Source organism: Pelodiscus sinensis, chromosome 5 (assembly GCF_052426305.1).
Source record: "Pelodiscus sinensis isolate ZL-2025 chromosome 5, ASM5242630v1, whole genome shotgun sequence".
Lineage (NCBI taxonomy): Eukaryota > Metazoa > Chordata > Testudines > Trionychidae > Pelodiscus > Pelodiscus sinensis.
In genome coordinates this window covers 39,785,499-39,800,288 of record NC_143056.1, presented here as the reverse complement: position 1 = coordinate 39,800,288, position 14,790 = coordinate 39,785,499, and the positions used below count along the sequence as shown (strand labels likewise).

General features: G+C 44.7%; 1 protein-coding gene across 3 annotated transcripts in view; it reads left to right on the top strand.

Annotated features, from left to right (window-relative positions):
- Positions 1 to 14,790, top strand: part of NRXN3 (neurexin 3) — a 1,560,739-nt gene that overhangs the window by 1,491,003 nt on the left and 54,946 nt on the right. For all 3 annotated transcript variants that reach the window (XM_089778404.1, XM_089778402.1, XM_089778403.1), the window contains one exon: positions 3,479 to 3,554. In XM_089778404.1, the coding sequence (XP_089634530.1) occupies positions 3,479 to 3,554 (76 nt within the window). The remainder of the gene's footprint in view (positions 1 to 3,478; positions 3,555 to 14,790) is intronic.

Sequence of the window (14,790 nt, the reverse complement as noted above, 5' to 3'; positions counted from 1 at the left end):
AAACTATGTAGCACTTTAAAGACTAACAAGATGGTTTAATAGGTGATGAGCTTTCGTGGGCCAGATCCACTTCCTCAGATCATATTCTGGAAGAGAATTGGCATGACCATATATACCAAAGGAAGCTCCTCACCTATTAAAGCATCTTGTTAGTCTTTAAAGTGCTACATAGTTTTTCCTTTTGCTTTTGCAAGATCAAACTAACATGGCTACCTCTCTATTACCAATCCTCCAGAAGATTAGTATTATCAACTTCATTTGACTAACAGGGAGAGATGCACAGGGAGGTTCAATGTTTTGCCTAGGGCCATGCAAAGCAGTTGGTGAAAGAGCTCATAATAGAACCCAGGAGTTCCTGGCCAACAGGCTCATGCTTATTTTCCATTTGACCATGCGAGCTTGTGAACTGCATCACCCTGTGAAAGTCATGTTGGTTTTATGAGATGGTCTTGAAGTGACAGATTCCAGCTACAAGGCTTTCTGGTCTCATTTGCTCTAGTTTGCTGCTACCTAGGATGATTCATCTGTTGGGTATGTGTGCTGAAGGAAGTGCATGCTGGCATTGTGCTGTTGGATTTGACTACAAGAATTGTTGGTGATCCAGTAGGTCATGCGATTCCCTCAGAGTCTGTGTCAATCAACTGCCCTAGCATGTACCTTTAGCACTTCTGAACGTGTCTTCTTTCTTTTAAATACAACACTGAGAAAGATACTTTGGTACTTTTTGCAAGTGGTAAGGATGTCTGTCTGATTAATTACGTCACTCTAGCATTTTCACTTCACTACTGTTCACTTGTTATTTTATAGTGTAGTTAAGGAGTTAACATATTTCATCCCAGAAGCAACTGCATTTCACTGCTGGGAAATATGCTTCCTGTATGTGTTTATAAAGTGCTTTGGTATTTTTTTGAATAAATGACTCTTCTTAAAATATATATGGTCGGGAGGGGGTTACAGATAACCCTGTGTTGAACAGACAGGCTTTCTAGCCAATTTACTTCAAATGCGAAATCAGCCCTAGCATTTCAACAAAAGGTTTACCCATGGAAAGATGTCAGTTCAGCCAAAGAAAGAACCTTGGTACCTCCTACTGACCTACTGGATCACCTTCAAGAATATTACAATAACATGTGATATTCTTGAAGTCCAGAGCAGAAAGGTCATAAGTAGACTGTTGTTTTCTCAGCCTGGGTCCTAAGAAGGCCATTTGCATAGTCAAATATAACACACGACATAGACTAGGTGGCCTGATGCCTGTTTCGCTGCTGTCCACAGTGGCACCTCCATAGGTCCCATGTAATCAGTCCCACAGGGGCCACTGCAGGATTGTGCCCTCCAAATGCTTCCTACTGTTCTGTCTGTCCAGTCCAAGATTAAATGATGCATGTGATGAGGCTTTCAATACTATCCCTGTGCTATTTTCGATAGGAGTCCCATAGATATTCAGCTTGATTTTCTACATCTTAATTTCACCCCCTTACTCCTACTTGCTAACACTAACTCACTGACATCAGAGAAATGTTAGGTTGGACCTTGTATCTCCAGCACCACAGCAGGTGTGACCTACTTAGAGTTACCTGTTCTGTTCAGTAGCTCAGAAAGAGCTTTGTGCGACCAAGTGCCTGATATCTTCGACAGGACCTCCAGCAAAATCCCTACTAGATGAATGTAAGCCTTAGTAAAATGACCAATGGATACAGCCTTTGGGTGGCTAATGTCTAATGTTTGGATGTTCTGGGATGGAGAGAAACGTTGCAGTCAAAAGGAAGAGGGATTAGGTCAGGAATTCCCTTCCTTACCTCCCTTACTGGCTCCCACCCTCTGTCTCAGCTGAAGAAGCAGAAAGGGAGAATGGCACATGCAGAGGCCAGAGGTACATCAGAAGCTAGTGTGGGAGCAGAGGTTTCTTGACACAAGTTCAGGACCGTTCTGTGTTAAAGAACAATTGGGTAAGGTGCCTGGGGCTGGCTGCCCTCTTGAGAAAGAGCCCTGTGATACAATCTTATGGGGTCTCGGAAAGAAAGGGAGCGCTTCTTTTGAGGAAGAGGGAGAGTCCTTTGCTGGAATGAGAAGTAGTGTGTTTGCAGTAACCTGAACTCCCCAGGTGGAATATGCCCCTCCCGGGAACCTAAATACAATGTCCCGAGGACAACTACCCTCTTCCTGAATGTCTATCAGCTAAGTAGCAGCTCGTGCCAGTCCCAGCAAGGACAGTTCTTACACGGATATTTCTTTGCAGTATCCTATGGCTATGTCTAATCTGTAGCTTTGTGCACCATGCCAGAACGGAGCAGGAGAGAGGAACTGTTTCAGCGGCAGGCATGGGTTGAGCTGACACTGCTGAGGGTAGGATAATTTTGTACTGTGTGCAGGAACATTATAACCTGTGTCCGGAGGCTGCCACAAAATCTCCCTAATGGTCCACATTACTAATTCAGCTAATTACGGCAATTTCATGAAGGAGCTGCTACTGGGGAGAGACGCCATTACGCTTCTCCCCAACACACTGCAATACATGCTGCTCGTTAATTAGACCAGCCACAAAATATATATATATATTGCCAGATGGAAACTGCAAGTAACTTATACTAACACTCACAAAGGCCAGAAATAGTCTTAGTTTGCCTTAAGCCTTTCCGTGCCAGATCTTCCAGCCCACCTGCTGTACTGCTGCTGGGCCATTAACATTCAACTCCATCCCTCTACATTTAGCAAACCAAGCTATACATTGTACTCTGTGGACTTCTGTGAAATAGTGAGCGGCACAGAAGCATTGTGCCAGGATCACTAGGCAGAGCAGAAGTTGTGCTCTGAGGATACCTGGAATGTTCCCCAGTGCAGCAGGTGCATTCCTCCTGGAATGATTTGCAGAGCAGCAGGTGCCTCTGCCCGCCTACAAGTGATGGCTTAGCAGCACGGCATGCATGTTCTCTGAGGGCAAATGATACACGGGGCTGCACAGGAGGTGCCTGTTTAATGCATCTAATATGTTTAACTGTGCAGTAATTGCATTCAATCTCAGTGTCCCTACTATGCTGAACAGCAGAGTGGAGACCTTCTACCTGGACCTATGTGGTATTTCAGCAGAACACCAGATATGTTCTAACTGCATACACCTGGTATTTTGTCTGTTTCTGAACCATTTGCGAGCCCAACAGTTGTTGTACTTGAGTATATCTAGTCTGTTCAGTAACACACAAGGTTCAACCCGGTCTGTTAAACACCACAGCAGGAACACTGTGTCTGTACAAACCAGAAATGCTCAGCAGCACGGTGGATGGAAGCAAGCATCATGGAAGGTGTATTATAACTAGTCATGTCTGAAATGCAGATCATAAATCAAGTATTTTACAAGATGCAACTGAAAATATTTTCATAGGAGGGTAACCTGCCTCTGTTACAATCTTTTGAATAGCAAACATCTGATCACTTTTTTTCCTTTCTTTCCTCCTGTTTGTTCCGTTCCTTCCTGTGCTAGACCACTGATGACATTGTTTCATCAGCTGAATGTTCCAGCGATGATGAAGATCTTATTGAATGTGAGCCGAGTACAGGTAAGTCAGGTCAGTCTTGTTTTGCTTGCTTTCTTATTTCATTTGCAAAAAACAATACATACATATTTGTGTGTGTGTGTGTGTATGTGTGTGTGCGCGCGTGTGAATGTATACATATATATAGCTATATATGTATATGTAATATACATATATATACTGTATATAAAATATGAATTAATACAGCCAAGCATCAGATCCCATGGAGCTGGTAATAACAAAAGAGAGAAGTGTAATCACCTCTCAGTTAATGGAAAGCTGTCTTCGCAGGAAGCCAAACTTCCTGAAACCAGCCTCTAATTAATTATTAGTTAGCAGTTGTGCTACCTATTTGTAACAGTCATTGTGCTGTTGTGTTGGAGAGCAAGAAATTGATGTGGTTCAAAGTATATATTAAAGGTGGGGGGCTGAGGGGTGAAAGAGAGAGAAAACTAACTAAAGTGGAGCAATAATGAATGGTCAATATTATTTAATCCTCATTAATCGTCATCCGGAGGGTATTCTGCAAATATATGTTTGTCCATGGGATTCTGCATGCAGTTAACATGGTAATATATTTATACTAGTTTTGTAAATGCAAAATTGGTATTAAGTTGTGCCATGTTATCTGCAATGATGCTTCAAAATGTATCCATTAAGAGTCAAAAGGACTGTAGCCATTTGAAAACTGACTTGACTTCTCCCTTTAGATCCAGATACATTTTGATGGTTTGATGGCTTTACTTTCTGGTGAGATATATATGATGTGATATCCAGCAGGCAACTGCAGTCTATTTTATTTCTTACAGACTTTTTCAAGTCGTCTTTTTGAGGCTTGCCATGAGTTAAGCATTTATATAATAGAGAACAGATATCATCGAATTTCTGTGTACATAAAAAATGAAGTTTGGTTAGACTCTTACATCATTAAAGGTGAAACACACAAATAGTTTGTTTATTTTTTGTTTTTGTTTTGTTTTGTTTTCACTCAGGTTTATTATTTGTTTGGGATTATTTTTCTTTTTGCTAGGAAACTCCCCCCCCCCCCCATAAAATGTTCTGTTCATATTTTCCTGAAGCTTTTCAGATTAATATAGTCATAATAATAATAAGTCACCCAAAGCTAGTGCTTTCATATTTTCTTTTCCACCTTTCATATGCAGCCTGCATTTTTTAGTAGAACTTGGGCATGAGATAATTAACATGGCTTTGCACTGTAGCTGGGAAATTCCACAGTGAAGTCACTAGGGAAGGCAGTGACACTCAGACAGATGTGAGCAAGTGACAAAGCCTCTCCCCTTCATCCCTTCTACCAGATCAATACAAAGGCCTATGCACTTAGCCAGACAAGTAATTGAAAACTATTCCTCCAAAGTTTTCATGGAGCTGTGGCTATATACCCAGACTCAGCTGCACCAGTCAATGCCTGCTACCTGGCATTCTGTCTAACTTCTCTAATTCACAGTGAAGTTAAGACTGTTCTAAATCCTAGCCTGGCAATCATGAGAGTAGGTTAGCATTTAAACAGTTGACTCAGAGATGTGTATAAGTAGCACAGTAAGACCTAACATAAAGACCCGCCGTGGTGAATCCTTGGGAATCAGCTCAGTGGCTCCTTATTAAGGCAGGGCTGTGGAATTTAGTGCCATACACAAAGGACTGATGAACCAATGCTGGTACATAAACTTATGATTCATCTTCACAAACCTCAATAAACATTTGACTTTCAAAATGGAAGCATTTTGCTATCTTTATCAGCCTGATTCTCTTGTTCATTTCCTGCAGTCACATTGCAATACAAAGTCATTGATTTATAGATTTGAAAGCCAGAAGGGACCAGTGCGATCATCTAATCTGACCTCCTTTATAACACAGGCTATAGAGCTTCTCCAAAATAATTTATAGAACAAATCTCTTAGAAAAAACATCCAGTCTATGACACAGCAATTTTCTGGCGCTGAAGTGTGATGGCACAAAATCTGAGAATGTAGCATCAGTGAACAAGTCATGCCTGGAGGAGCAGGCTTCTAAAAATGGAGGAACCCATTGCGCTGATAGTTTGGAAAATTCCACTAGGTGCCTAAATACTTTTGAAAATCTGGCCTCTAAGAGCTGAAGTCCCACTGAAAATCTAAGCAGCTTAGGTACTTTTGGCCCTACAACTTCTCTGTGCCTCATATATATAATAGGGGTTTCTCCTCACTAATGCCTCAATGAGGGGGTAAGATGGTACACTGAAGTCAGCGTAGCTCATCAGGACTTACACTAACACTTAGCAGGGGGCAAGTCAACACCCCTATGTGATCTTTGCTTTGGTTGCCCACCTACACACTTGGGAGTTAAGTCCTCTCAGCAGCACTGGTGTGCAAAGTTAGTAGAGGGAAAAGCAGCAGGGTTATCTCAGACCAAGATGCAAAGAGAGGTGGATGCCTAATATATCAGACAGCCTTCATATACACACGGAGTTATGATCTGAAGACACATCTAGCTCCCCTCCCCTAAATAGCAAGTATGTTGCTATGGACAAGTGCTAGTTGGCACTGACTTTACTCCTCAGTTGAGGTATGTCTACACTACCACCCTAGTTCGAACTAGGGTGGTAATGTAGGCAACCAGAGATACAAATGAAGCCCGGGATTTGAATTTCCCGGGCTTCATTTGCATATTGCCGGGCGCTGCCATTTTTAAATGTCCGCTAGTGCGGACTCCGTGCCGCGCGGCTACACGCGGCACGGACTAGGTAGTTCGGACTAGGCTTCCTATTCCAAACTACCATTACTCCTCATTTCACGTACCTTTATGTATCAGAGCTGCTCTGCCCCGGGCTTCCTGGAATCAGCCGCTGATCAGTTTCAACAGTGGCTGAATCTGGACGCCTGGGACAGAGCAGCTGGGGCGCTGCTGGGTAGGTCCCCACAGCGCCGCACCTCGGCGCTGTGGGACCAACCCGGCAGCCCCCCAGCTGCTCTACCCCAGGTGTCCTGATTCAGCCGCTGCTGAAACTGACCAGCGGTGAGAAAAGCCTGGTCTGCTGCGGGGGGGAGGGGCACTAACACTAGCTGCGCCCCCCCCAGCAGACCAGGGAGACACAGAGTGGCTTTTCTCGCCGCGGAGGACGCGGGCGGCGGGACCGCCGAGACGTGCCGCTGTCCCACCGCCCGCGTCCTCCCCGGCTTTGCTCTGCATCTCCCTGGTCTGCTGGGCCCCCCCCAGCAGACCAGGGAGACGCGGAGCAGCTTTTCTCGCCGCGGAGGACGCGGGCGGTGGGACCACCGTGGCGCATCTCAGTGGTCTGCTGGGGGGGGACGCAGGTAGTTCGGGGTTCCCTCACCCCGTTCTTACGTAGGGATCCGACGTAAGTTGGATCCACATAACCCGGGGACTGCCTGTACATAATTCAGGGCTGAGGAAAATGTAATCGTGCAATGTAATTAAACGGACTAAAGCCCTTGCATAGACACTCCTAGGTCAATTGAAGATTCTTTCTGTAGATCTAGATACTGCCTGTTGCGGAGATGGATTTTCTATAGTGATGGAAGAACCCCTTTTGATACTGTAGGTGTCTGCACTAGAGCACTACAGTGGTGAAGCTGTTCCACTCTAGTGTTTCTAGTGTAGACATACTGTCAGTGTGTCAGCCCCCCTGATTTCAAAGGAAGTACAATGATCCTCTTGAAATCAGCAGCAAAGTGCATGGGTCCCTTGAACCATCCCTGCTCAGCAGACTCCTGTGATGGGGGATGCTTCACACATGTTTTAGTAGCCTCTTGCTTCACCAACCAGGGCAGGATTTAGCCATTTGCAAGGATCTCCTGTGTTTAATGAAACTCATTTAAAGTTGTTTCCTCCTATTCTGCTGGCAGGCCAGTATATTTTACACTGTCTTGTGGCTTTCCTATTCAGTTCTGTAGCAAATTGGAAATTAAATGACAAACTCAATTCAGGCCCAATCCTGTTCCTTTGATATTGGGCAGCCATTAAAGCCTCTGAGCTTGTTCCTGATGCCAGAACTTGGCCTCGCTTCACCTCCAGTGACACAAGATTACTGAACACAAATGGTTACCCCACTGCAGCTGTGAGATGTGCCCACCAGAGTGAGACAATTCTGCAGTGCCCAAGCACAATGAGTTAAGGTCAAAAGAGAGACTCATCCTTCAATTCATAACCTTTCAGATGTCATGTGGGTAAGACTCCAATCCCCAGAGCCAAATACAGTTCTGTGATTTCTGGTCTGGGAGCAATCCAACACCCAGGGGAGACCATTTTCAGATTCTGGTCTGAGTGTGTTTAACTATGGCAGAAAATTATGAGATTTGCAGCTCTCTGAGGTTCATGAGAACTACTTGTGAGATGTCACAAGCACTGAACCCACACCTAATTCCTCATTGAATCCAAACTTTGAACCTCAACATTCAGCTACTCTGAATCTGAATACCTCTAGCCCACTTTTTTTAAAGTAAAGGATGGGCTAAAAAGAAATGTCCTTGACCAGCTCCTTTTTGTACCAGAGATGTGCTGGCCAGCTGCCAATTTAGCAGGGAGGGCAGGCAGCTTGAATTCCTCCAGGCAAACCTCCTGCTACTAGGAGCCTGCAACCTGCATGTCAGTTGAGCTCCTGGTTTACACCCCAGTTTCTGTCTCTGACATTCCTGCCTGACACTGATAGAGCTTGGGATCATCTATCGTGTAACACACCTGTGGATGTGCACCGACAAAGCAGTGCTAGCACCATAAATGAGTCTAATAATAATCCCTGTGAAAAGTAATTACAGAAAAGTGGTTGATGGTCTTAAAGATAAAAAAAAGTCTGACGTACATCCTAGTGCAGAAGGCTCTATCACATATATGTTTCTTAAAACCCCAGTACAGGTGCAAAGTGGCATTTAAATGGCACATAAGGTGCTGGGGAGAAGGTCACTCAAAATGCAGAGATTTTTGTCCTCTGCATTAGTGCTAAAATGTTTGTTATAATAAATTATCTAAATGTGCCCATCACACCATATTTACACCTAGATCTAGATTTCAAATACTGTACTCCAAAAGTCTGGCATGCTTGGGCCATATGTGGTGGTTTGGCCCATTCTAGAGGAAGGAGTCATTTGTGAAATTCAGTTTCAGAGCCTTGTTCAGATTTCTACCCTCTTCCTCCCCCCCCCCCCCCCCCAAAATGCGGCCAGTGTCATGGCACAGCATGTTAGAGAAAATGCAGTTACAGTCAGTTGGTGGAGGATTTTAAGGCTGTGTGTTACAATGTTTGAACCTGGGGGGGGGGGGGGGGGCGAGTGTTTGTATCTGCGCTGTAAGCCCCCAGCAAAAGGAGGAGTCCATTTCATCTGCCTTTAATCCTGCCTCCAGTGTCTTGAGAATCATGGTTCTTTTTTCCTTAACAGCTGCTACTATAACCCAGCACGATTACCCTTTCATCCTTCAAATTTGTCCTTATAACCCTTTGGGACTGACTCAGATTAAATGCATGTAATTGGGCAATGAGTCAGAATTGCTGCCCGACACACTTATGGTATTAGTCAAAACAACAAAGCCCAAACACTTGCCAGTAAACCAAGATCCTGTAACATAACCTCTAAGAATGATCCATAGCTATGATGTAACCCTCCCAGGCCCCCTGGGTTCATACAGACATTGGTTTTCTAGTTGCTTTGGTTGCAGGCTTCTAGGTTTTATTAGCCTCAGTGACTTTCCCAGCCTTTTTCAAGAGGAACTTATTTGGTGTATTTCATTCATCCAAAAAACTTAATAACCTGAGGCTGCTCTAACAAATCAGCCCAAAGGGCTTTTCCCAGGAGGAATTCAGTATGCCAAATCTTCAGCAGAAACCCAAAGACCTGTAAATCATGCTCTGAAACGTTAAACCATCAACTGTATGTGTGTGCTGTATATGTGTGTGACATATATGTACACACTACCACAACAGGTACATATAACTATATTGACAGAAGCTAGGATATACACAATTATGCACACACTGTTCTACTTTATGTGCCAGATTGATCCATGGGTTATTCCCACTTCTGACAATGTTGCGTTGGATGCGAGGACCCCACAGTGCAAAGTCTGCCAAGGACACAGGGTTTAGTTGTAAAAAGCAGCAGGGCAGAGCATATAGTTTCTCCTCCTAAGGGCCTTCAGGCCAGCATCCTGCAGGAAAACCACAGTGCTGGATGGGAAAGAATCATGGGTAGGAAAATCAGGGGAGATGCTGACTCAGCTCATCCCTCCCTCAACTAGCACCACACAGTTTCTTTGGATTTGAAAGCTGCCTTCCCTTGCCCGTATTTCCAGCAGGAACTCTGAGAGACATGATCTGCTGCCTGTCCCTCAAAAGTCAAATCTGCTAATTAGTGATCCTGAGCCAGGCAAAATGAAAGTTACCTTGTTCCTGTGGGTCATATTCTGCCCTTAACTGTGTGCGAATGAGACCCACTGCCTTCAGTGTTAGCTGCACGCTCTCAAAGGGGGAGACTTTGTGTGCAGCATAGTTCTTATCTTCCTAAGCATAGTTCTTATCTCCTTAGCCACACAGAATGTGAAGAACCCAAAAGGTGAGAGACCTGAGGAACAGAAGGGCCCTGTGTAAATCCTGACATAGGATTCATTTCGCAAGCACATGTATGGCTCAACTCAGCTTCCAAGGGCTGCATGGCCAACAGTCAGTCATTCATGATGGCCAAAGTGAAATGATACTAAGACTTTGACTTTTGGTTGCTTCAACCCTCTGCCCTCATCTGCCCACTGGCTTGCAGGGGCACAGGAAAATATGGGATTGGGCTGCAAGTGCTGGGTCTGAAAAAAGGGGTGACATTTAATGATAATGAGTGTTTCGATGGAACTTTCTGGCTACAGATGTTTTTATGGCCAGAACTAAAGAACAAGTTTTACTGATCACTCATGCAGCACCTTATATTTTTTCCCACCCTCCTTTTTATGTTACATTTTTATTTTGGGTTTGGTTTTCAGAATACTGATCATTCTCCTATATAAGCCCCAAAGACCCTTGAGGATTTTAGTTCTATATATACACTATATACAGTATATATAGATATATATATTTATATATACATATACTAAAGTAATGCGAGACAATATCTGCAATAGTCCCTATCATCCAATCACATGTTTACACAGAAATTCATACCCTCTTCTAACCCCAGCATCCACTGATGTGGACAGATGCATGATACTGTTAATTTTTGGTAAACAAAGCATGGTGGGTGGAGGGTTCCGTTGGAGGGTTTTTTTTCCCCTTTTTTAATTTTTTTTGGTTTTTTTTAAGAGAGAGTTTCATCTGCCAGTTAGTCTTGGGGAGGAGTGGAGCAGGGAGAATAAAAAAATATACAGATATATCCATCGATATATACACATAAGCAGCTGTGTGTATATATAGATACATATATATGTTGTATATATTTGAAGAACATTTTCTGTCGTTTCACCTCATCTTGTGCCGCATGAATTTTTGGTGATTGATACTTTAATTCCCTTTGTTTAATTTATTTTCTTTAATCATGATGATGCCATATTGCTATTTTTTAATTTTTAAAATCATTGTTGTAATTTTTTATTTGTATTTGTGGAGTAATTCCAACAAAATAATGATTAAATCATCTTGCAAGAGAGAGAGATAGCTCTGCAATCCAACAAAGGCAACAAAATCTTTTCTTGCCATCCAAAAAATCCAAACTTTCAGATTAAAAAGACATCCCAAGAAAGTTGTGTGCAAAAGAATGAAAATTCTTCCCCAATGCTTTTCGTTTTTCTCTCCCTTTTCTTTCTTTCCTTCCTTCCTTCCTTCTTATTGCTTCTGCAAAGACCCTCCCTTGTTGCCTCCCTGTTTCTACATTTATTTTTATTGAAAATAAAAGCAAGAACTGCTTCTTCTGGCCCCGCAAAAGCCAAAACAAATCCCTCAAACTTCCAACAATACACCCCCTACAAACTACAGATGGCATAAAAAGAATTTTATTGCAAGTGCAGAATATCTGTTATATCTTTATATCTGGGTCAGTGTAAGATCATTTTTGTGGCATGCTGTAGTTTTAGCTGATTAACTAACCATGGCCTTCATTAAACTATGCATGAGCTGTGATGACGCCATTTCGTGTTTCATCAGAGCTATGCAGTCAGGCTAACCCAGCAAGTCTGTAGTGCATGATTTGGGGGATTATTTTTAACTTTTATTTTTAGTTGAATTTTAATGTTTTTGTTTTGGACGAATTGTGCCAATACTAGTGGCTGCTTCTACAGCCTCAATCTTATATTTATTTATTTTGGGGAATTTTTTCTTTCTATCTTTTTTTTAAATCTTGGTAACAATCTTGTGTCTTGTCTGTGTCCATCTGTCTTGTCAGTGTGTCTTGGAGTCCATTGTTCCAGTGTTGTTATGTGATTCTGTTCTCTGTTAGATGTTGTTTGAATCCCTCGCACACTCTTACTCCGCTTCCCCTCTCCCCTCCTTCCCTTTTAACCTTCCCGGAAGGGAATTCCACAAAGGGGCAAAAAGCTTTTACTGACATTCTGGTGCCAGGATTGCAGCATGGAAATCATAAGGTGCCTTTAGAACCTGTCAACGGAGACAAATTCTGCAGTTGGAAAGTACTTGCCAAGCAACCCTTGTCATTTTCATTTCACTTAAAACTGCTTTTCTGACCTAATGGTAAAATGACTTCTTTATACAAGAACAGCATCTCCATATGCCAACACCTAGAGTAAGAACTTCTCTAGCTAAGCCATACTGTGTCAATGCATAGCTAGCTTGGACTCTGGGAAAAGTTACATGCAATTGAGGCTATATGTTAAAGTTAATATGTTCAGAGAGGCCATTATTGGCACTGCTGAAAAAATGTGGCACTGTGAACAAGCAATTTGTTGTATTCATATATGATTTTTTACCTAAAATTTACAGTTTACAATGCAGTTGTATTCTGGAAAGAGACTACATAAGAACAATGCCTCTTTACTCCACGGAACAGTTTCCTGTATATTGAGTTTTCTCTGCACTTTTTACTGCCACTGAATTGTTTTGCTGCTGTTAGCTCCTGGATATTCAAAACTGCTCTTGGAGGGTTAGTTGGTGCCTGCTCTGCCTAACAGATCAGCAGAACACTGTCAGCTAAGTTCCAGCTTCAGAATCTTTACTGCAGGGATGACGTGCAAGGCAGAGTTGGGTTTTCTAGGGCCAGGCTGATTTTGTATAACTGATTGTTAGAAAAATAATTCTTTGGCTTTTACATTGAAACTATTCCTGCTCCCATTGAATTCCATGAAAGTTTTGCCATTCATTTGAATGGGAACTAGATTTATCAAAGAGAGAATACATTTGGGAGCCAACTATGGGTATGTCTACACTATAGTGTTATTTCGAATTAACTTATTTTGAATTAGTTAATTCAGAATAAGCTAATTCGAAATAACATGTCTAGACCCAAAAACTAATTCGAATTAGCATTTTGCTAATTTGAAATAGCATGTCCACACTGATTGGACGCTGGGTTGCATTTAGGGGGCTGAAACTGGTTCCAGCAGGGCATCAGGTCAGTAGTTGCTTTGTGTGGCTGATGTCTGAGGCTATCTGAGGCTCGTGCTTAAAGGGATCCCCCTGGACAGCTGGTTCTCAGCTTTCCCGCTTGCTTGCCTTCCTTACTGAGGGACAGCAAAGCATTTTCCTCTCCGCCTGTCTGTTTTAGTCGTTCTCATTGGGGACGCTGCTGCAGTTGGCACCATGCAGCCAGAGCTTGCCCTGGGCATTCTGGTGCAGTTTTTGGACTTGTTGCTGCCTGGCACCATCTGGTGCACGTCAGCCCCCTGCCCCTCCCCCTGGCCTCTCTGGGGGCCATGGAGGAGCCGCAGCAGTGCCCGGAAGCCAGCGTGCCCGGACTCCAGTGTGCCCCGCCACATCTGGACACCAGCAGCGACTGGTGGGACCGCATCATCCTGGAGCGCTGGGGAGACCAACAGTGGACCCAGAACTTCAGGATGAAGAAGGACAACTTCCTGGAGCTCTGCAAGTGGCTCACCCCTGCTCTGCGGCAACGGGACACTCGCATGAGGCCCACCATCCCCCTCCAGAAGCGTGTGGCCATCGCCCTCTGGAAACTCTCCACGCCGGACAACTACCTATCCGTCAGGAACCAGTTCGGCATGCGGAAATCCACCGTCGGAGCAGTGCTCGTGCAGGTATGGCACTCACTGGCCACTGGGCCGGAGGGGAGGCAGGCTGCAAGAAGGGGATGGGCCGCCCCAGGGAAAACAGGGGGAAGGAGGCGAAAGTGGCCCGCACGGGAAGGATTGGTCTGTCCCAGCCGTATTACACACCGCCCGCAGCGGCCAGGATCACAGCAGGGATTGCTTCTGGGAGTGGGGCGCAGGGCAGTGCCAGGGAACGAACACTCCCAGCCACCCGGGCACCCCAATAATTCTCGGTTTGGTGTGTCTCTCTGCAGGTGGTCAAGGCCATCAACTGGGTGTTGCTTCGCAGGTTGGTCCGCCTCACAAACCCGGACGCGGTCATCCAGGGGTTCGGCGCCTTTGGCTTCCCTAACTGTGGGGGGGGGGCGATCGATGGGACGCACATCCCCATCCGTGCCCCGGAACACGGCCTCCCTCTATATTAATCGCAAGGGTTACTTCTCCGTGCTCCTGCAGGCCATGTCTAACCACCAGAGCCAGTTCACAGACGTTAATGTGGGCTGGTTCGGCAAGGCACACAACGCCAGGGTGTTCTGGAATTCCTCTGTGTGCCAGAGGCTGCACGCCGGGACCTTCTTCCCCGACCGCCACATCAGGGTCAGGGACGTGGACATGCCTGTCTGCCTGGTGGGGGATGTGGCCTACCTCCTACAGCCCTGGCTAATGAAGCCCTACACAGGAAACCTCAATCCCTCTCAGCAGACCTTCAATGCCAGGCTCACCAAGGCCCGCATCATAGACTCATAGACTTTAAGGTCAGAAGGGACCATTATGATCATCTAGTCTGACCCCTGCACAGTGCAGGCCACAAAATCTCACCCACCCCTCCTAGAATAATCCTCTCACCTATATCTCAGATATTGAAGCCTTCAAATACTTTGAAGACCCCAAGATGCAGAGAATCCTCCAGCTGTGATCTGTACCCCATGCTACAGAGGAAGGTGAAAAACCTCCAGGGCCTCATGGTGGAGGGGGCCTTTGGACACCTGAAAGCCCGATTCCGATGCCTCCTCACCCGCCTCAACCTCGCCAAGCACAATATCCCTCTCGTGGTGGC